At 33.4% G+C, this 24514-nt stretch overlaps 1 protein-coding gene across 2 annotated transcripts in view; it reads left to right on the top strand.

Annotated features, from left to right (window-relative positions):
- kar (monocarboxylate transporter 10-like protein kar) overlaps positions 1 to 24185 on the top strand; it is a 97225-nt gene extending 73040 nt beyond the window's left edge. The window contains exons 2-8 of one of the 2 annotated variants that reach the window (XM_071589507.1): positions 2918 to 3069; positions 4244 to 4597; positions 5345 to 5488; positions 5619 to 5759; positions 7627 to 7852; positions 8838 to 9077; positions 17683 to 24185. In XM_071589507.1, coding sequence (XP_071445608.1) covers positions 2918 to 3069; positions 4244 to 4597; positions 5345 to 5488; positions 5619 to 5759; positions 7627 to 7852; positions 8838 to 9077; positions 17683 to 17744 — 1319 coding nt within the window. In that variant the 3' untranslated portion in view covers positions 17745 to 24185. Of the gene's footprint in view, positions 1 to 2917; positions 3070 to 4243; positions 4598 to 5344; positions 5489 to 5618; positions 5760 to 7626; positions 7853 to 8837; positions 9078 to 15413; positions 15782 to 17682 lie in introns of those variants that run through there. The other variant, XM_071589504.1, reaches the window with a different exon arrangement.
- The last annotated feature ends 329 nt before the right edge of the window (positions 24186 to 24514 follow it).

Genomic DNA, 24514 nt, shown 5'->3' with positions numbered 1-24514 from the left:
AAACACTTTCGGAATTCGGTCCATTCAAAACCTTCAATGGTGCACGATCAACGGAGAAAGAAGAGCGGCCACAGAAAGTTTGATATACGTCTACCTAAAATATTTGCCATAAATTTATTATTGGCTTCATCCCTTGAATAATCGTCCCCTGATCATCTGAAAGGATGCAGACATATTGCGCTTCTTTTTTTTCGTTCGGTTCCTATTGTTTCGTCATAATTATGTTGAAAGTGCATCCTACGAATTAATCAAAATCATATGGGGGAGAACTGAATGTATTAATATGTGATGGTATTTAGTCACCTCTTTATTTAGCAAAACCTTTATTGGACCGTTGGTTGAAGGGTGCCTCATCTCTCTTCCTTGAAGCTGCCGGAAGAACAGCGAACGTTCCCAATTTACGATAGTTCACGGTGCATTTGCTTTGATATTGGAGGGAGCATCATAGGAGCGACTATTCTCCGTGATTCAAACTAAGACCGACCATTTTTAGCACATCGATGACGTGGAATGAATTCAATGAAGTTAATGTGCATGTAAGCGGATACAACACCGCAAATGTTTGTTTCCCGATAAGCTATTTGTCTTTCCTTATTGCCGAGGCATATGTACTAAGACAAGTTTCGAGCACACACACTGAGTACCCAGTAGATTTCTAGGCGAACAGCATGGCTGGAGAAATGCCTGCGTTGACGCATATTCCGTCCCACCCTGAGCTCCATCTCATAATGTACCTAACAGCGTTGATTCTCTGATTTTGTATTTTTCCCCGAGGAAAATATTTTGCTATATTTGAATTTTACTGCAAGGTCAACAACTTTCTGATAGGCCATTGAGATAAAGAACTATGACGTTTTGAGACCATTGCGCTCGCAAATAGAAATCCCTCTTCAGCATTGGCGACTCTCGCGTGAATGAACTCAAGTTCGCCAATCTCTGCGTGACCTGCGGGGTGCTTACATTCAGGGATACGAAAACCTTTGTTACGGAATCCAATGCATAACAGAATAGATAGATGTAGAATTGAATTCCATTGCCTTCAGAATCACATTAGCTTGAAATAATATTTATATTATTAATTAATTTTTTCTGATAAGCCCGTGCTTTTCAGTACAGAATAAATTAATAGCAACCCTTATATTCAGACCCAATAGCAATCATTATACCTAATTTGGTAAACAATTTACATAGCCACATTTTGCCATAATTATCCTCCTACTTAAAGCTGACCCAGTTGGTGGGTAACCTTATTGCCTGCTAAACCATAGGTCATGGTTAAAATCTAATCGAGGATATAGGGGTTGATGTGGAATTGATTACCCAAAGTTGATTTTAAGTGACCTCAGCTGACATAGAACCTTATAAACTTAACTAAGACTGCTAATATTCACTATAAAACCTAATAAAATCAATCCTATGCCTTATTTTTCTAATTATACCCTTGGCAAAGGGTTTTTGCACTTCAAAAATACCTAGTCTTGCCTTAGAAAATATGGCCATCCACGTAATTTATATCTCTAAATTCATTCGGAAATGGGTTTTCGACATTGAGAAGAACTTAATTTTTCCCAGCATTGCATAAATCAAACGACTGAAAAAATTTACCTTCATCAGATTGTCTAGATTTTTCATCAAAATTGTTTAGCATTTTGAATAATCGCCTCTCTCTTCACTGCATTCACCATTGGAAATAATCATACAAAGAAATTGCACAGAATTATTTTTATTAAATTTTTGCAGGGGTATTTTATAAATCATTTTAGTCTTATTGACTGCAGTAAATGTCAGAATATTGGTAGATCTAGGTAAAGATTGGCGGTACTCATTGAACTTGGCATTTGGAAAGTTGTCACATGCTCTACATGTGATGTGAATCTGATTGGAGGGGAAAAGCTTCTCAGCATAGGACAATAATTCCTTTTGGATGATGCACTTTCAAATGATTGATTTCATCCGACTATGCTGACCTTCTATCAATTCAAACAATGAAAATTCTTTGGAATGGTGGTATAAATTTATCTAATATAATTTTTATTTAATAGATATATATTCAACCAAGTAACTTCAATTTGCCATTGAATTGGTTTAACCTTTATTCTTTCAATCTAACAAATTATAACCATATATACTGTTATTGCTGTATTTTACTAATAGTATGCATCATTATTGTTGCCTTTTGCTTTTTGTACATATTATTATTATTGCATTTTGCTATTAGTACATATTATTATTATTGCTGCCTTTTGCTATCAGTACATGTTATTTTTATTGCAAAAAAAAGTTCAATGAAATCATGCCATATAGAGTTACTTTAATTTATTAAGTAAACAAAGGTTTAATGTCAATCTAGCTCATATTTCTCATAATAAGCACATGTTAAAAGACAAACAGAAAATCTTTCATCTTCCAAAGTGTTTTTATGAATGATTTCAAACCAAAGGAATGGGAAGAAACTTGAAAGTATTTTGGTATATACGCATGCCTTTGTGTTAACAATATGCAGTAAATGCGTGTTGGTAAAAGTTTCAATAAACTTTAGCTAGGTCATCATGTCTAGGACTAGTGAACAGTTGAATATTGTTAGATTGGGGCATTCTAAAAATCTAGACTCAAGCCACCCATATCCTTATTTTTGTGATTTCAAATTATTGAAACCATCCAAATACCAAGTTGCTCAAGGAATTATTAAAAGTTTTCTCTGAAGTAATTTAGGTTCACTGTCCCTTAATTCAGCCCTTGGATGGAAAGCATTTTATGCTCGATTCACATTTAAAAAAAATGCACTTTGCGATATACTGGCCCAGTAAGGGAGGACAGGCAATCCAAGATGGCTTTCAAAAAGACCCCAGTAGGCATGAGTTTCACTTTAGGCTGGGTTATGAATCTCAGGAATAACAGCGGCCTCTGACGCCGGCAGCATTGGTGGGTTCGCTGACCATCGGATGCACGTTCGCCCTGTCTCCTGTGGCTGGTGTGCTGACGGACCGCTATGGAATCAGGCCGACTGCTGTGTTCGGGGGGTGCTTAGCTGCCATTGGGATGATGTCGTCTTCCTTCTTGTCTCACAGTGTAAGCATTTATCAATAGGTAACCTATTTAATTCATCAAGAATATGTGTACAAATCAAATTTTTTAATTCCATTCATTCTGTAAATGAGGCATTTATTTATTCATCTTTATTGAAACTGCTGAAAAGAATTAATTTTCATTTTTATTTGTTATATTGTGAATGAGTCATTTATTTATTTATTCATTTTTTTAACTTCTGAAATGGAATTTCAAATTTAATTTGTTACTGCAAACATTTGACAGAGTTGGGAAGAATTTTTTAAACTACCATATTTGATGGCGTATAAAATGCCATCAAATATGGTTTTTATGTCAACTTTCATGTGTCATAGAACATTTTTCCAAAATTATGGTAAAAAAAATCCCCTGTGTCTAATGTGTCAATGTTCAAACTCCTTTGGTGAACATTCAATTCTGAATCTTATTTTTACCTCAGATGGTCAGTGCTACCTATTTTGACTCCATTACATTTAGATCATTATATACTTGTATATAATATTTATTATTCAATTGTAAAATGTGGTTATTGGGATAGTTATTATTAAGTTCATCGCTATTATGTGTCATGAATATATATCATGTACATCACTATTATGTGACATGAATATGACTTCTGCAGTGTCGAAAAAGGTGCTATAAAGATGCCAAATTGACTTAATCATACAGTGTGCAGCAACATAACTTCCTTTTCTCAAACTCAAAACTCTTTCAAAAAAAGAAGTTTTGTTGCCCCACCCAGTATTTTATCACAGCTCATCATAACACTCAGTGTGTGTTCTTCTTATTGAGTGGAATTACTCGTTTGAAATAATTACCCAAAAATTACCAAAAATTTAGTTGATTGGGTGACATGCTTTCTGGCAGACTGTTAAAACCATTTTTTCCTGTGTGTGCCCTACTGAAATGAAGGTGCATCTTATATGCTGATGCATCCAATATGCTGTCAAATCTGGGAAACTCTTTAAAATTTGAGCATCAACAAAAAAAACCATGATTGGAAAAAATAATTGCTCTATTCATTAATTAATTTGATTTGAACACTGAATTCACTCTTTTTTTTCTTAATTGTACTTAATATGTACATGCAGAGTAGAAGTGGTTATCAATAATCAAGCGCTTTCACCTCAGACCGATTTCTCTGATATTAAATGATATGCTCCATTCTCATTTAAAGGTTGAGGCATTATACTTGACGTATGGAGTGCTCTTTGGGGTGGGCTCATCACTGGCCTACACCCCTTCCCTGGCAGTCCTCCCACTGCACTTCAATCGTCGCCTTGGGTTGGCCAATGGAATAGTGACAGCTGGGAGCTCCGTCTTCACCATTGTCCTTCCTCTAGTCTTGGACTGGCTCATGGTCCATACCGGCCTGGAAACTACACTGAGAGCATTGGCTGGCCTAGCAGCTCTAATCCCCATTTGTGCAACCTGCTTCAAGCACCCACGGAAGGTCCCCATTGAGACTGGCCACATAAAGAATGGTGCTGTCTCAGCAGATGCCTCTTCTGCAAGTCCATCTGGGAATCAGGTTTTTTTATATTTCTTACTCTCCTTAACTGAATTACTCATTTCTTCTCCCTTTGCCCTCTCCACGGATCCTGAAAAAACTTCATCAGAAGGAATTCAGCATCATTACTATAAAAGCCTTTTTGGATGGTGATTGTCATATATTAAATGATACAAGGTAAGTATTGCATTATCCTGAAGAGGGAAGAGATGCTAGATATCAGAGATTGTTTCATTGAAGTTCTGAAGTTATAATGAAAGAGAATTTTATTTTGTATCTTTAAATGATTTTTTTTGGAGTAAATATGAAAATTTTTACCTCTAAAAAATATAGAATGGTTTTCATCAATGTAGGTACATATGTCATGATGGGAATTACTAAATGCCATATTAATATCTGTTAAAAGTTCATGATGAAAACTTGATATTCATGTTTAAAAATCTTTCCTTGACCAATTCTGAATCAAAGAGATTTTATTTTTGTTATTATGATCATAAATGTTGTATTTATTTTAAACAAAGCCTTTTCATTGTATTTATAATATTTTTTTGAGGTCAGAGTAAGAAACATTGCCATGATCTGGGAAAATTATTGAATTATTTTGTAGAAATCATTTGGAGAACCAATGTATAATTTGTTTTTATTTACGTCTAAATGTAGAATATTTTCAGTACTATCACATATCAGATTTTTGTTTGATAAGTTTCCTTATTTTTATGTCCGCTGGTTTGCAATAGAGAATTCTGTATTTTCTATTTTTCTTTTCAGGTTGAAGTCATTCATGAATTGAAAATTGAAAAGAGGAATGTGCTAGGAATTAATTTTGATATATGGAAGAGGAAAAAGTATGTAATATGGGCAATTGCAATCCCGTCAGCTCTCTTGGGGTATTTTGTTCCTTATGTGCACATGGTAAGTCAATCAATCTATCAAGTTATAAATTCATTAAAACTGTTACACAAGATGTACTTTAAAATGAGATAACTAAACCAAATAGTTTATACATATGTACAAATCATCAGGTGTTTTCATTTTATTTTAGGTTAAATTTGTCAGTATTAGATTTCCAGAGGAAGATGGAAAAGTTTTAGTGATGTGTATTGGATTGACGTCTGGGGTGGGGCGATTGGTATTTGGAAAAATTGCTGATTTACCAAAGGTGAATCGAATTATGCTTCAGCAGGTATGTTTTCATTTTTTACCATTTTAGTGCATTTGAACAACTTTTTCATTGTTGGATGAGCCAACTGTGGGCACATTTTTTTGCATCAAGCTAAACATTTACTGACGAGAAGTAAGATATAAGTATACGTTTTTGCCAGTGCCATTAATTAATTCCCATGATCTCAAAAATTACATGAAGTTACTCTTTGAGCAGATAGATTTAGTTAAAGGCATCATGGAAAATTTTCATGCTAGGTAAAAAATATTAAAATAGCTGTATTTTGTCTGCAGAATTTTTTTGAACACTTAAAATGAAACCGGTCTGGATTACATGCATCCACAGCAACAAGTAACCCTAAATAAATTCCGTGAGAGTTGAATATGATAATGAACAATTTCTTTTACAGTATGATATATATTTAGTGTTATTTCAAATCATGAAACTTTTGCATATGGGAGTTGAAATCTCTAATTACATTTATTCAATGATATTATAACATTTGTGAATGATAAGACTCATTAATTTAATAAGAATAGGGAAGGTAAATGTTAAAATAAATTCAGTGAAGTTGAATGCAATGTATGTTATTTCACCTAAGTTAAAAGCTAAAGCCTGAGAAAATGAATTACAGTTCGGTAAGTCAGATCAGAATTCACCTGTAAGTCGCTCCTCTTCATAATGAAACAAACATTTTTACTCCGGCAAAAACTCATGACAAAACATTTATCTATATTTGAAAGAAAAGAGAATGATTATGAAAGCTGAGGAACTCATATTTCTATAAATGAAGTGTAAGTGCCTTGTTGACTTCAAATCTTATCATTTTCTCTCCTTTTGACCTGCATTGGTATCAACCCAATAGAAGTTCTTGTGATTATATCCTCTCATTTGACGAATTCATAATGCATTTATTCAATTGTAAAAAGCTAAAAGTAAAACTTACCATGACATCAGTTAATTGCTTATAAAGTTAATGGAAAAATAAATGAGCAAATTAGGTTAATAGTTAGTAAACATGTACCGTTCAATGTAACATATTTAAATTTATCATTCTACCACCCAGGCCTTGAGTTAATGCAGGTAACTACGCAGTAATATCTTAATTAGGCACCTACCTACCCTCTAATTTGGTATGGTTTTCTGAAATATGGTGGTCATGTTGCAGAGTAATAAAGTGTGTTCAGTCCTGCATTATTATTTAAAATATCATCAACACATATGACATTCATTCAGGCATACTGAGTGAGCATATGTTTCTGCAATTCACAGGCATTTTTCAAACAGATGGAAATTTCATTACTATGTACAGCTACATGATATGAGCTGATTACATATGTAACTTTAAAAATGAACACAACTGATGGAAGTATGTAGGTCCACATAAATATTAATGAATGCTCACCATTATTTTCAGTTAGTTTTGCCAGCTATCCTAATGGAAAACATTTTGGTAACCTACTAATTGAAATCATCCACCAAATTTAGAAGAAAATCAACTTCTAATCAGCATCAGGAGATTTAATGGAAATAATTAAAAAAGAGGAAATTATCTTTCTGGGATATGTTAGTCAAAAATAAATATAAAATATATTTTCCCTGTGAAGTATGAAAAATACCTTTTTTTAGCTAGAATGTCATGGTTTAATTTGGAAGAACAATAGATATTTAGATTTTATTGTCATTTTCTCTTGATGCTACAAAAATTATGACTTGAATGAGTAATACATTTTGATTGCAAACAAAAAATATGGATTTGAGTTCCTGTGAGGTCAAACGTTTTCTCTCCAATTAGGTTTTAATTCAGGTTACTGATTTAGTTGTGCCCTCTGTAAAAATGTTCAAAGATGAAATGATGTGTGATATAAAATTGTTTATTATTCCACAGATATCATTTTTATCAATTGGCATCATGACCATGCTGATTGTGGCCACGAAAAGTTTTGAATTGCTTAGAGTTATTGCCCTTGTGATGGGGCTCTTCGATGGTTGCTTTATCAGTATTCTTGGCCCAATAGCATTTGATCTTTGTGGCCCTGCTGGGGCAACACAGGCCATTGGATTCCTGTTGGGTCTCTGCTCAATTCCACTGACAGCGGGACCTCCAATAGCAGGTATGCCTCTCATGACTTATAAATTGAAAATACACCCAAGTAAGAAAGTAAATGTTAGGGGCTTATTGTGTAGAAAAATTAGACATGGTGGAAGGTGAAACAGTAAAAAGACCACCAGAAGATGACCCCTGGAAAAATACTCAGGGTTACTAAAAAAAGAGAGACATGAGAAAAGGAATTTTTATGGAATACAAAGAGTATGGAGATATACAATTTTGTTCTGGAATTCTGATTTTTAAACTTTGAGTAACTCACTAAAGCTTGTGGTTCAAAATATGGCCAATTTTGACTCCCTTTTCTCTTGCCATTATGTGTTATGGAGACAGTGGTTTAAGCTTCTCCTTCATGTCCCCTCTTGGCAAACATGTTTACATTTTCATGCATTTATTGTTTTGCATAAGCAAAGCAATTGAAGAATTAAGAGCTTTAAAGATAAATTTTGCTTCGAACCAACTAGATTACCCCTGAGATACCAAAGGTAACAGTCAACTTAAACGTTAGTTGATATTTAGTGGTCTTCTAGATTGGTGAAACTAAGAATATGCATGCAGTTGTCTTAGTCCTCTGGCAGACACTCCTCGATTCCCCCAGGTAGACTTTCCCTGTTGAAAATCTCACTTGTCCACCCTTCCTTTAAGACTGACCCTCTGGGTGACCCCAAGGTGCTTGCTACCAAATTCAAGTTCAATGAATTCTTTCCACTGCCCTTAAAGTGAACTAATTCAAGAATTATTCATTGGAGCTGATAAATGAATGAACAAATAAAGAGTCAATCAATCAATCGTATTATCTTTTATTTAAAAAAATAGTGTTTTGATATAATTTAAGTTGTTTCATATCTAAGGTGTGTTGTAACATCTATGTTTGTTGGGCCTGAAGCTTATTTTTAGGTACTAATAGGAAAAGGTCATACTGTGTTAACAATAATAAAATTTAAACCCACTCGCATATCAGATTGTTGATCCATGTTTATAAATTTTTCTAGGGGCAATATTTGATCATACGGGCAGCTATACAATTCCTTTTCTCCTGGCTGGAATCCCCCCTATTATTGGTGCTCTGATTTTATTCCTTGTCCGCTTCGTTAAAACCCCTGAAACTGACACCCCTTTACAAAATGGGAACATAAACACCTTAGATAATGAAAGTAAAGGGGAAGTTCTTAAACCTGATGAGCTCATTGATGATATTGGATGCACCTATAACAGGAAACCAGCTCACATAGGTAAGTGCTTACCTCATATTTGTGCCTTCATCTTGTGGCCCATTTTAACATTAGTGTGATGGAGTTTTGTCTAATGAGATTTAAGAGTTAATAGATGTACATGTGGAAGAAATCCAAGGGCACATTCTCAGGTGTTTGACTTGGACTTGTTCAAATTGTGACCAATAAATACCCTATTGGATTCATGTATGTTTTGCATAGATCATGCATATACCTCTGGTATAGATGATTATATGCATGGAGGTTTGGTTCATGAAAGTGACAGAAGTATTTCAAGTGAAGTTTTTCATCTAAATACAACTTAATAGTAATAGATGAATAAGAATGTATACTTTGATTGTGCAAGTTTATTAGATATGCAAAGAGAAGGAATTTAGAGGCATTATCTGAGTGCCAACGTCCAATCTGATTTCATTGCAGGTGGTTTGAGGATGCTTTAATATTTCTAAAATAGTTGTGATAACAATGAGTTTATTTAAATATTATATAGATAGAGAGAGAGAGAGATTTTCTCGTTTTGATGCCCTTGGAGCCACCAAATTTACAGTGATAATTGAAATTGATGTCATTCAAATCGAGGACTTCATGAAATCTATACTTGAATGTGCAATAATGTATAAGTTGTATCACTTCAAAGGATAGTACTGCAGATAATGAACCAATTATGACCAAAATTCTTTTTCATATATAGTCTCGGTCCATGAGCTTAATTGGTACTCTGTGTTGTTGTGAAATTATCTACACATGGCTGAGTCGATCTCTTACACCCTCTGTAAGGCTATGGCTGTAACGCCTATAAAAGTTGAAACATGAACATCTAGATGGCTACATGGGCAGTGTGTAGTCAGGCAATTGGTACCACTTGTTTAACCCACATGGCCGCATAGCCACTAATGCAGTCTTGGCAATAAGGGGGGGAGGTAGCTATGCCTCAGTCTTATGTAGATTTTTACTCTCTTTTATGTTCTTATTTTTACTCTAATTGCCCTGGTGTTATATGTTTGATGAATTGAGTTTTGAGAAGTTTGTCTGTATATATGAGAGTTTTCTTTAATATCTAACTAAGTCAAATTTGTGAGTAGAAATCTTACAAGAGGTGCATATGACATATTTATTAATTTTTTTTATTTTTCTAATGACCCATTGGTTTTTGCTGCTTAACTCTGAATTCCCATGCATAAATATTTGCACCCCCAGAAGCACATACAATAATTACAGAGATGAAAACTGCTACAATTATCCACTAAATAATTTTAGTAGTTTTCATCCCTGTTATTATGGAACAGTTCCACCACATCGCACCTGAATTTTTAAGTTTTACATTGAATAATTTTTATGTCAACATCCTCATAAGTCAACATGCTTATATAAGATTTGTAACAGCAAAAACATAAATGAACTTGATCAATCTGGTGATGGAATAGCCCAGAAAAATTAAAGACATTTAAGTCTAGAATGCTTCTTCATCAGTTGTGAAAGTAGTTTTGTACATTGCATAAGCCATCATATTTGTGTTCCCCAAACTCAGTAGGAATGTACATACAGGACATTTCCTCTTATTCATGTCAGGTCCTATCTTCAAGTGAATGACCAGCTAGTTCATGTGCACATTCAAAAATATCATTCATTTCTTAAATAATGAATATGTACTTATTACGCTTCATAGAATATTTTTATTGTTAAAGAAAGGAACATTCATCAAATGGTGTTTTTTTTAAATAAAATATTTAGGAGCAGCTTAGTGCCATCAAAATTGGTGTCATATCAGTGGCAAAAAACTGCAATTATTACATAACCATGTTTAATTTTATACCAATAACTTGAATTCTTTGCAAGTCATGAAACTTGGCTCATACCAGTCCTGGCTACTAAGATTAAATAAATCACAAAGCTCTCTTTTGAGCCAAGTTTCAATATTATTGGTCTTTAGAATAATCCATGAGCCTGGAAGTCTGTGAATTATTTATGTGCATGATTTATGCACAGAATTATTGTGATTCATTCTCTGGAGAAAACAAGATCAGATTCCAAAGAAACTATGGGAGATGCCCCAACAGTAACTCCAAATGGAGTCATCCGCTAATATGCATTTCAATGCAACAATTTCAGAGTGTAAAAATCATTCACCTTGGATGAATGATTTTTATACTCTGAAATTGTTGCAACAAGATCAGATTATGGGTTGGCTGTTTAAAATAAAAATTGATGAGAAAGATTCTCTGTAGATACATTAGTGTATGATTATATGTGGAAACATATGCCAATTGTAATGTGTTCTGGTATTTTGATACTCCAGGGATATCCCCAGCGGGGTTCATGGTACAAACTGCACAATTAAAATTTGGGGGTGGGGGAACGTCAAGAATATATATTGATCCAAAAGTTTAAAGATAACGGAACATTTTTGCAAATAAAGTGCTGTATTTATTGATGTGGAGTAGATAAAATGATTATACGTATTTATCATTTATTGCAGTTTGTATGAATAAAACTGTAAAAATTTCTATTGTTATTATCGCTTCTAATGTAATAATATTGCTTTCTTAGTACTCTTAGTTACTATTTGCATTCATTTTATGAAAGTGGGTCTGAATTAGGGAGTGGTGGTAGGTGGATGGTTTTTATTGGTTTAAGCCCTAAGTTTTCTATATGGTGTAGTTGTATAATCATCCCTGTATGAATATGATATATCTTCTTTGCTGTAAAGTCACAAAATAATATGTTGTTACAGAAGCCATTAATTTTTAGTTCAACATAGTGTGTGAACTGGTGAATTTTTTTTCTGAAGTGGTAAATAGGCATGGTATATAAAATGGTTCTACAAACTCCATAACAAAACGCTTAATGTATCTTTGAGTTTGGTAAAACAGTGGTTCTAAATCTGGGCATAGTGTTATCATTATTGAATATCATGATGACTTACCCTTTGTGCATGACAGATTGTAATGTCAATGCTACCTCATTTACTCTTATTTTGATGATGGGCTACAACTTAATGCATTCCTTATAACTTTCTGTGAAAGTCTCAAAAGAAAACAACCTCATAATAAGAGTAGTCACCTGTGGCATCATTTCCAATGTCACAGTCATGGCAAATGGGAGAGGGTTAATTATTGGTTACCATTCTTTTCAAGACGGGGGATTATCTCGGCTAGTGACATGGTTCTTCATGAGGTTGGGGGTTGTCTGAAGTTGCCTTGATAACTTCCAAGTGGACATTTGAAAATGAATGTTATTAATTTTCTGTGTTAAATATTGTTGGCTAACAAATGTCTTAATCACATTCTTTGTGATTACATGATGAATTCAGCACCAAATGGTTTACAAATCCACTGAGTTTTACTTAAATGGTTCAATATGACATAGAAAAATCTCATGATAATTTCTTTGGGCTACATCCTCTTTTTTGGGTTTAATTGGCCGAATAAGTCCACAAAGGAAAAAAAACTTCATGAGGTATGGATAAAATGGGTGATATTGGTGAGGTTTAAACTGAGACAAAGAAGAGGAAAGTTAAAGAGGAAGCCAGAAAAGGGAGGTTAGGAGAAGAAAATGGGAAAGTGAAAGGAAGCGTTTAAAATGGGAAAAGGTATGGAATGGAGGGAAAACACTTGGGGAAGTAAAGCAAATGAATCCAACAGGGGTTTGGCAGCACAACACTCAGATTGACGAAGTGACACTGTAGAGGTGTGGGAGTGACTGAATTTTCCGAGACGCTAGACCTTGGCCTACTACATCCTGCTTGGTGCCTGCAAAGCCTCACGCAAATTTCCCTCCCCAAGTAACTAGGGTGATTTCCTCAGTCCCAAAGGCATTCAAAACTGATAATAGACCTGCTGAGTGGTCAACATTTTTTATAAAATTCCTTATGATGAATTGCCATTGGAAGCATGTAAATGCAAACCATCAACATAGAACTGTAATCATTAAAACCATGCAACCTTAGAATACACAGAATTTTTTGTATATGTATCAAAAATATCTACCCATTACTGTGATTGAATAATTGAAGCATCTTTAACTCAAGCCATCGATGTTAAAAATATGTATACCTGCCATCTGTTCTTGATAATCTGGTTAATGATGACATACAGGAGGGGAAATAAGCAGACAATGTGATGTGATCCATACTTGTTACAAACATGTCTTATAGGAACAAATATATATTATCATTTTTTGTAATTTTCATTATAAGAGCAAGCAGGAAGGAGAGGAAGGCTGCATGTAAGCAGGCACTGTTATGGCAGAGACTGCTTATGGTTTTGACGGGTCCAAGTGTAAAATGCTACCCATTGAAAGAAAGGGTTTTTTCCTTGGTCTTCGCAGTTTGCCAATGTACATATGTACCTCATTTATTCATCTCATTCTCTGATAGTTTCCTTGTCTTAGGTGAACATTCAAAACAAGGGTGAAATGAAGGCCTTGGCTTATTTTTCACATTTATATGAAGCTTCATGGAAAGGATAAATTGAGCTTCTTATGGCCCTTTTAAGACTGACTATATTAAATAACATTTCCTTAAGCCGTAAAGGGTTTTTTACTCCACTGTATTGGGAAGAAAAAAAGGAGTAGAATGTGGACATTGGTGAGTTGATTTATGGGGAAAGTTTATCCCTTGCCACTGATTAGACCCACGCTCAATATAGTAAGACACACATTTACAGGGGGGGGTATTTCTCAAATGGGTTTACAAGGAAATTTATCCTTTGTTATCTAGAAAGAGACCAAATAGGCTTGCGAGGAAATTAATCCATACACCAGGGACCTACTTCAGAGGAATAATACACACACTCAGATATTACAGAAAAGCAATACCAGCACTGTGGGTGATATGAAGTGGACAAAACACTAGGTGGTGTTTTCAAGACCAAACATGGCAGGGAATTAAGCACTTCAGTCCAAAGAAAGAAACAAAAAGACAATAAAGGTGGAAGGCAAAATAATATGAACAAACTGAGGAAACACAATGGCGTGAAAAGAAAATACGCATATTTCAACAGGGTGGTTCTCTTCAGCTCTCTGAAGGAGAAAAACCACTGCATCACAAGGTTGAATAGATTTCATTTAAGGATACCCGGGGTATATGTTGGTGAAGGGAGAGAGGGGGAAGGGAAAGAAAAAGGAAGGGGTAGGAAAAGTGAAGGGGACCCAATTAATGATCATTAGTATTAGGAAGGTGGTGGGGTGATATTGAGTAGCGACTGCATGACCTTTACGAAATATATAGGATAATTTTCAAAATATTTGGTTTATGAGCTTCATGTCATTATTTTAAAATTCACATCTTAGATGTTGAAAGTCAACTATATCGTTAACCCTTAATGCTCAATATATAAAACAAAATTTTAATTTAAATCTTAAGTATCTATTTTGCATGTTTTGTATTCACATAAATGAATTGAAAATTTTTTTAGCCATAATGTATTTTGTGTCATGAATCAAAACTGAACCAACACTATTGAATTAGAGTACATGCAAACAAGTTCAAATATTCAGGTGGAAGAGAGGTAACTGATCTCCTTCTCTCCCAGTCCCTTTATATTTTGCACCAGCTTGCTGTTTCCCCTTTGTCTCACCTCAGAGCAAATATTACTTGTGCCGATTATTCAGAGTGTACTAGATACAACTGATTTGGAGGCTGCCAATTGCCAGTCAAGTTATTTCAAACAAACTCTATAATTTTAATATCAGAGTGCTGGTAATCTTAGAGGGAAGAGCCATATCTTGTACTAGAGAAGATTTTTAAGGGAGAGGTCCTGAACAGGTGCCTGCAGGATTTAGAGGAGAGGAAGGTGAACAATTATGAATACTGTGCAGTACAACTAATTGCACTATATCTTTATTCTTCTAAACATTATAAAAACCTATTATCATCTCCACAATGTCACTTTACACTAATGATTTTCCATTGGTGATGGGCTTAAATGTTTTACAATGGAATCGATGATGGCTGGTGTGAAGATTAAGAACCATTGGTTTAAAACAGTAAGGCAGAATTTGCTGGTTGTATTTAATGATTGAAAGTGATATGTGAACACAAAGAATTGGTTATTATTAAACAGTTGTCTCTAACATACTTGCTAAAAATATTATCCCATACTGTTGGTGTGTAATTGAATTCTTATTTTCGATATTTGTTTTATCAAAGGATATTTGATCAGCCATTGGTTATGTAGGTAGGTACCCACCAACCCACTACCTATTTTTTCATTTCATGTGATCTCAGTTTATTTCTTGGGTGTTATATAAGATTATGATTTTCATTATCTGTTTGTCTTTTAATTCTTTGCCTTCATTCATTTGTCTTTTTCTCTTTACTTATTTTCACATTTAAAGGAATCAATTGTCTAGAAGCTGGACTATATTGGATGGATCAGTCAGTTGATCATGAGAAGTTACTTTGGCGCTTCCGCCAATATTCCTATTCCTCAATCTTGTGATTCTCAAATAAAAGTCATTATAACTAATGTGTGTTTGTGAAACTACCAAATAATTTAAGTATGATGCCCATCAAATGAAGACTGTATTAAATATTTTATGTTATTTAAATCTTTCCTATGTTGCCAATTATCTTACGTTCAAGTTTCTATAAATTTAAGCGTAATGTCTGTCATATATTATTTGTGTAAAACTTTGTATCATATTTATAATTTTTTATTTAGTTTCAACTTAATTACCATTGTTAAAGTTACTGTAAGTACAGCCTAGGCAAGCTTGAATTTAAAAATCATTTCATTAAAATGTTTTATTATTTGAGTTATTTTATTGCTGAATTTTTTGCATAAGAATTTCTATAAATTTATGTGTGGTGTCCTATTAATGATGATCAAAATATCTATCCTGACTAAGATGATGGGTTGCTTAGAGCAAATTCAAAAACACTTTTTCCTCTTCATCTGTAAGTACCCACTTCTATTTATTCTCCTATTCTTTTGCTTCTCTGAGAATTTCTGAGTGCAAAATTATTTTCAAAGCGATAAAATTTACTTTAAAGTTGTAATTGTCATCATATGCAGGTAATTCAAATAAAAAACAATCATAGAGTAAACATAGGCACCATTCTCGTTAATATTCTTATAATATATATTTTATTCAAGTTCTTATAGGTATTCAATAACTTTTGCAAAAAATCTTGCTGATTCTGTTTTTCTTTAGGTCTGAAGCACATACTCGTTTTTTCTTATACATATTTTATTCTCAAAGAATTAGAGGCATTTATTTATGGCTGAAATGGTGTGCTGCTTGAGGCATGAAGTGATCCATACAATTGGCATTACAGAATGTGAAAACTGTTGTTGAGGAATCTCTTTCCCAAAAATGGATATGTTGCAACACCACTGTCCCCTTCTTTACTCATTTAATTCCTCATCCTATTCCCTATCATCACTTTTTCTTTCCATACCCTTCACTACCTATTGAGACTCCAACCAGGGAAGGTGTACAGTCACATTTCTACATCATAGGGCTGGGAATCAATGGCTGATTAGAATTTGCTTCATGGGCATTTGTAATAATGATAGCCTAATGTGTATGCTTTGGCCCTTTTTGGTGGTATATTAATTTTAATGTGAATCAACTTGTTCATCAACCTGGACAATGACACCAGATAAATATATTCTATTGTTTCAGGCTTCACTTCGTGGAAGTATTTAATATCCATTACTAAAAAGAAAGAAAGACTCGTACTTTTTCACAGATTTTATTATACGGTACAACACATTTCACCGACTTGCGGCATCATCAGTACCTGATGATGCCGCAAGTCGGTGAAACGCGTTGTACCGTATAATAAAATCTGTGGAAAAGTACGAGTCTTTCTCTCTTTTTAGTAATGGACACCAGATAAACTAAGTTTTTCTCTAAATATTTGTTAATACCTCTACCTTACAATAATTAATTGTGTGATGGAAAATTACACTGCTTTTCATTAAAAGCTACTTCTAAGGGGAATTATGCCTTTGGGCTGTGTGAAATGAAATATTTTGCCATGTGGAGTTGTATGAGCAAGTTAAAAGGATTGCATTTCATTTGGGTATGTGTATTCACCCCTCTAATCTAAGGGAAATTTTACTTTTATATGCAAAATTTACAAGAACTTTTGGTCAGCATTTTTTCCTTATCCTTCCAAATTTTCCATAGATACTATGTAAAAAAACCTCTTGTATTGGAGAGGGGTAATTACTTTGCATGGCACTTCTGAGGTATGACGAGGTACATAAATGAGCTTATTTGCCGCTTGCTATCAAGACAATTTGATTCAGCAGCAGGTAGGCTACTGAGTCCATCATATGATAAAACAGTTTAAGTTTGCATGAACCACAAGTGCACATGCATTTGCTTTTTATGAAGTTCCCCCCTCTAATTAGATGATGGAAAATTTCCTAACAAAGTGTACACCTTTTGTCTATCATCAAATGCTTTTCTCATTCAGTTACTACTCAGGGTCCATTATGCATGTGTGATGTAATTTCTTACTTCTCTTTTGCCTTTTCTAATTTCTTGAATAATGTAATCTGGGGAGCCAAAATTATTTTTATAACTGTACTGGAAATTTTCCAGTATGATGTTTTAAATGCTTTAATGTGGTTAAATTTTCTATTTTTAGGGTCCCCTCCAGATGCTGTGGAACTTCAACAGCTAACAGCAACCACAAATTCAAATCTTTAGCAAAAGTCACCAAATCACTGGCTTGTTTGCAAAAGGTTTTGTAAAACAATTCTTTATTAACATGTTGCTGCAATGAGCCATTAATGCAGCATATTCTGATGCTCTCTGTCATTGCAAAACATTTGTACACCGTCAATTTACTGAGTGATAATATTGATGAGATTCCTTATTCATGGTACATGAAATTATGCATTACAATTACTGGAGCATGATTGTTAGCAAAGAATCAATGGATCATATTTTGTTGTGAATGGAGAGATCTGCTTTAAAATCAAAAGATGAGTTTGAATTACATCTTGGGATTTTTATGAGGAGTGGAATGTATGGAGCAGTGCATGTATATCATCTGGGGTATATTGATGACATTAATAATTCTAGAGTTAACTGAAAGATTGCTGCCATGAGTCTTAAAAATTATATGTTGACTAAAAGACAACAGAAGCAGCTAAACAGACACACAGTGAGCTTTATTGTGATGTTAATGAGAGGGAATAAGTCCACTTGCAAACCACAGAATTTCTGTGAATGCAAACATTTGTGCTTAAGCTTAAGAAAATATCATGCTTTCATTTTTAAACCAAATTAAAACCTTAGTGGCCGTAATAACAGGGTATAATTTTCAAAGTATCTTCCATGTTGTATTGGTAAACATTTTGTGGACGCATGTTATATCCTAATGCACAATGCCTTCACCTTCATCACAAACAGTAAAAAAATCTCTCCCATTAAATATCCTTCCTGAAACACCTTCATCCGGTACATTCCATCAATGCATCTCCTAGTACATTCATTGTCACTCATACATTATATTTCTGATCTCAGAATTCTGACATTTACATGTGTTCCATAACAAGGTCCCTATCCATACATTTACTTCAGTTAAATGTTTATGTGCCATAAATGCCTCTGATATGATACTTGGTATTTTATATATTATATATCAGATTTGGTCATTAACAGAATGAGAGTTAAATGTTATACAAGTTGATTTATTAACTTTTGGTTAACTTTTAACTTTATTCATCAATTAAAATCCCTCCCAACTTTTCATTATCTACTGCAACCAGTCTGAATGTTGATTTGATCGGTGCGGCTGAGATCCTCTCATACCATTACAGAGTTTGGAACTAACACATGCAAATTAAGAGGAAAATTTTGGTTCTTATGCTGTGGTTTTTGAGAAACTTATGATATCCAGGAAATGATTCTTGTTTAGGCTAACCTCAAACCGTCCTCAGGTGTAATCCAGATTTTGAACCTTCACTCTTGGGTCAACAGCTGAAAATACTTTCATGCAGCTTGAATTACATCACTTTTTATTTTTGCTCCTGAATAATTTGGGTAAAACTAACATTCATGTTAAAAACTAATTTATTTGATGTGTGGAAAAATGATGAACAATTTTGGCTCTAGTCCTTAATCCCTCCTGAATAAATTAATATTTTTGAATTTTAGTATTAAAAACAAAGGATTAACTGAGACAAATGACACACTCATTGTTACTTTCTCACACTGGTGTGCATATGCATGCATGCATGTGACAGCAGATACCTATGGTAGTTTTAGAATTTCGTGTCAGTTTCTTTGTATGAATTAACATGAATCAACATTTGTGGTGGCATTTCAAAATATTGATGATAGAATCATGAGTAAAATTGAAAATCAGATCAAGTTCATCGAAAACAAAAGTATAGAATATTATGGTTGAAATATTGAAAAACCATATGTCTCTAAGCCCAAGTATATTTCGTTACCCAGTTTTTAACCAAACCTCTGTATCATATGGGTGGTTGCTGTTGTACCAAAGGCAATTTTTCTTTCAATTAGTTATGCAAAAAGAAAATGTGAGTTTTGCAGTAATTTTATCTTCATTTGTCAAAGCATAAGGCATTTCTACCTACTTTTTAATAAGACAATGTAACTCCTGCAATTAATTATGTGCTCAAATTCAGGTCAGTTAAAAATATCATTTTTAATTCTCAGTTGAAGATAACAGGACAATGTTCTCATTATTTTGAAGCATTCATAATTCAACATAATTATGTCATGAAAGTTGACATTGGAATGATAATATGATAAACTCAATATTCTTGCAAGAAGACATGAACAAAATTTGATGAATTTCATTTATTTGCTATATGGCTTAGCTTTAGCTCCATGCTGTGATGTACTTACAGATGCATATTTATAAAATTGAGAAAACTGTGATAGCAGAATAATGTCATCGTTATTACCTTTTAATACAAATTTAATTAGTCGTGAGCAAGTGGCAGATATTCTTTTTAGGGAAATTTTGGTTACATCCTGTTCTTAGACTTAGATCCGCTTTCATTACATCCTCTTCATTGAATTAGATCTGATGTTTATTATTGTATGTAGCATCAATGTACTAGATAACATGAACTGTAGAGAAAAAGTAGCCACTATTGAAATGAGTAGGTATGAAGATGAAATACTGTCATTTAATGGTTGCCTACTCATTTTTTCATTCTCATCAAATTAAACATAGAATTGCATGAGTTTCAGGGAGCGTTAAGTGATAATTGCTATCTAAATCAAATTTGGTTTTGAATCTGAATGAAAGCAGTCAATGCTATAAACTTAAGGGATCAGCTGTGAAATGGGTATCCCATATGGAAATTGCTGTCTGGAAGATGACATTGATGCATGTATAATATCTACAGCTGTTCATCATGAACAAAACATCATTTTAAAGTCATTTATATTTCAACTAGGTGCCCTAGGTTATATGATGCCTGTGAGTAAAAAAAATAGCGCAAACTCCATTAGGTACTTATTGTCTATGCTGACAGGCTGTGTTTGTACAGCATATAATAGTTTTTTCATTCTGTTAATTTTGTCAGGTATAATGTTACTCTATAGACTCATCCTCCCACTTTGTTGATCCTCTTGTTGGGCAAATTTAAGTTTTCTTTACTGTTTCTCTATCATTAATTAGTAATAAGTTATTTCACTACAGTGCATCATTTAATGATGATAAAAGGTTAGCTTAAAAAAGGTCTACCTACTTCAAATTATGGTGTTCACTCATAAAGGCTTTATATGTTCTCTGGCAGCATTTATGGTAACCACAAAAATAGTAGACCGCTAGTCCCAATAGATGGACAAATAGAGGGTTTTTTCAGCTGATTCCATCGTACTAGTGTTTGTTGATATCTCAAAATATCAGTTTCCTGAGATATGTCCTTAAAGTTAACTTTTCAGTTAATGAAGGTATCCTGTTCACAATTTTGGATTTGGCATACAGTTTTCAGAAAAAAATGTAGGGTTCTTTCTGCGAGGGAAAGTGAATGTCAAGATTTTAATATTTGCATCTATGGAAAGTGGTGATCCACTTTTTGTTCATTTGAGTTTCTTCAATTCAGATTTCATCAATTTTCAGAATGTAACCGGGTGTATAAGAGAGGACTTTACCATAGTAATGGTTGATCTCTTATGGCCTTATAATGAACACAAGGCTCATACATGGCCTTATCAAAGTCAATTATATTTTTCTCAAGACCTTGGCATGGATAATATTCTCTTACTGAGTTGTGTTTTCAGCACACAGCATTTCTCTTATTCCTAACAAGAATCCTTTTATGTTCATCAAAATGTGCTTATGATTTAGAACTTTTAACTTTTTGAGTGAGTTTTAGTTAATATTTTTTAGCAGAAATCCACTTGGTGATGCTATAATTCTGATAGACCATGCATATATATTTTGTATTCTTTGAAACTATGACCAAGTAGCTAAATTACTGGGTTTTTTTAAGGAAATAATATTTTTTGAATAATCTGAAGAAGGCTATCTATTGAACTATGTATCATTTTCTTTCTTGACTTTAAACCTATTACAGATGATTAGGGTAAAAATAACTCTTTAAATTAATTGGAAGAAATTATACAAGTTGGTGACTAAATAATACAGATATGAAATTATTTAATGCAATGCTGCGTAATATATAATGCTGAGTTACATATTTTAATATATTATATGTTACACAGTTTGTGGCTGAAATGTTTAATGATGTTGGAAATAGATTGATGATATATTAATAGAAATTCTTCCATAAACAGTAGGTATGAAGGAACAGCTATCGGCAGGAATTAAATTTATGAGCAATTATCCTGTGCACGTCTTCAGTGCAGCTATTTTCTGAAAATTTTCATTATCAGAGCAATAAAATTTTTGAAGGTTAGATGCATACGAGTTCTATAATTCAGTATTCAGGCTTCTAATATCAATTGTTTGAGGCTTCTACGATTAATGAGTTATTTTTTTAATCCACCAAAGTCTATCATGGGCCAATTACATGGTCATGTATATATATATATCACTGAAATTTCGGGCTGTTTCAGATGCATGTAGAATGGTTGTGTGTATTATATTTGAAGTCAATAACCTGAAACTACTAAATTTAACAACCGCTAAAAATTAATATATATAGTCATGATTTGACATTTTTATTTCAACAAGAATTGAATTGTTTTATAAAAACTATCCTGATTTCAGTTTTACAAAGTAATTGAATCTGTTTTGAAATGACTGAGTACTAACCGTTTCTTTATTTTGATACTGAATGAATATTGAAAATAAACTGTACTTAAGTGTTTGAGTTGGATATTTGAAAGACTCAAAAGGACAAAATCAAAGACAATGATATGGAGTAAAAACAAACACATTTTCTGAACTAGTAAATACTCCATAATTGACCTCAGCGTATCTTCCACATTTAATAGCCCTAATATAAAAACTAAACACGAACTTTTATCCTTAAGAAATTCACAAGTACCTTCAGTAGCCTATTTCTTGAAGCTCAAGTCTTGCGCTAGAACTTGTATGTTGCTTCAACAGTCTCTACATGACAACAGACTTAATGCATCACCTCTTTATATTTAGTAGGATATGATATAGAAATTTATTTGTAACATTTTGTTTTTAGACGTCTTGTTAGTTGACTTGTAAATGGTAAAACAGTCCTCATTGACCATAATACAGCCTTATTTTCGAAAGCAATTCTTATTTATGCTTTCAATATTCTAAATATTATGGAAATTCTATTAAGGGAATTTTGAAAAGATGTGAGAGTACATTTCATCACTTAATAGGTTGAAATTCACTTTCAGACTGCTAAATTTGCGATGCTTTATTTGGGATAACTCCTGGATAATATCAATGATGGGATTATTTATGAAGAATAATTGTGTGTCATGAATCAAATGCATGATTATATAATTTGCGTAAAAGGCATGTTGGGTAAATACTATGTTGGTAGAAAGCAAGGTGTGTTTTTTAAGTACACCATTTATTGTCTCATTAAATGTATCAACTCCAGAGAATCAAGTTAGCTGAATTGTATCATGAAGACTTTCACACTCCAAACCAAAATAAAAAAAGGAATTTTTTTTACATTAAGGTTGAAATTGAAGGCCTCCTTGGTTCATTAGGATGTTTAAAAAATTTCAGGGATGTGAAATGTATTTTCATCGTTGAAAATATTTAGTGTGTGCATGGATCTTCCAATTAAGATGAAAATGTCTGAAATAATATGTATATTTTTAAAATGACTTCAAATAAACAGAGGATTAATTTGAAATTTAACAAATCAGAAAGACAATATGGCTGTTGTTATCAAAATATATGGTTCACAGTGATAATTTTCTTCGGAAGAAGTCACCTTAATCTACTTTCCTATTGCAAGCAGGTGTTTTTGGTAATGTGCTCCCATGAGACTGAAATGAAAATTCATAAGTACTTCACACATATTAAGGTACTCTCTACAAATGTGATAGTTATGCATTTTATTGATGGCCATTTTCACTTAGGATTAGATTGTCAATCGACTTTCAATAATAGTGTATTATCATGAACAAAAATAAGCACTTCTCATCAAGAAACAAGTTTTACATCATTACAATTTGAATAAAAGGTTGTCAGATACCTCCCAATAATATTAGCAGTAACCTGGTATCGATTTCAATGAGGATGTCAGTGCTGCCACTGAACTGAGTGACCAGTAAAATATTAATAGGAGTTCATGGGCACCATAAGAGTAGGTTATGGGTAATGAATTACCCAAGGAAAGTATGCCCTGCCAATCTCAACCAGATTATTGTATGTACAGGGCTTGATATGAAGTCAACTTTATTATCTGACCCATCCAGGTAGATGCATATTTCTGTTGTAAGAAGCAGTCTATCTCCAACTGCCTGACGTGTGACAATTTTGTAGTGATCATCCTGTTAGAAAATTACTAATATTTAAATGATAAAAATAATTCAACATCAGTTTACAGTGAAAAAATGGCCATTGGAGTAATTACTGCTGTGGATTGTGAAATTGCTGTTTTAAATGTATATAACTTTTATAAAAATGACAGCTAATTGTAATGAAAATACTGTTTTACTGTTAATAAAACCTGAACACTGATAACTTTGTGTTTTTCATCATGTATCTTTCACTTAGAACTAATGAGGTTAGGGTTAAAATTTGGATAGCATTCCCTTTACCGGAATTTAGTAGGTATTTCAACCTTAATTGAAACAAAAGACTATTGTATAATCTTAACAATTGTAACAAAATATATAAATACTATTATCTTTTCTGTCCTAACACTGGCAGTCATGCCTGCTCAGAAATTTTTCGGTGTCTCTACTGACATGCGTAGACCTAGAATTATTGAAATTTTCACCTGTTATGCCTTGACCATATCCTTATGGTATGACTTTTGAGATCACTTCCTCTCACAGTTCTCATCCCCCAACCA

This window comes from Hetaerina americana, unplaced genomic scaffold (genome assembly GCF_022747635.1).
Source record: "Hetaerina americana unplaced genomic scaffold, ioHetAmer1.1.p SCAF_1, whole genome shotgun sequence".
NCBI lineage: Eukaryota > Metazoa > Arthropoda > Insecta > Odonata > Calopterygidae > Hetaerina > Hetaerina americana.
The sequence above is the reverse complement of the archived record's forward strand: the minus strand, read 5'-3'. Positions and strand labels throughout refer to the sequence as shown.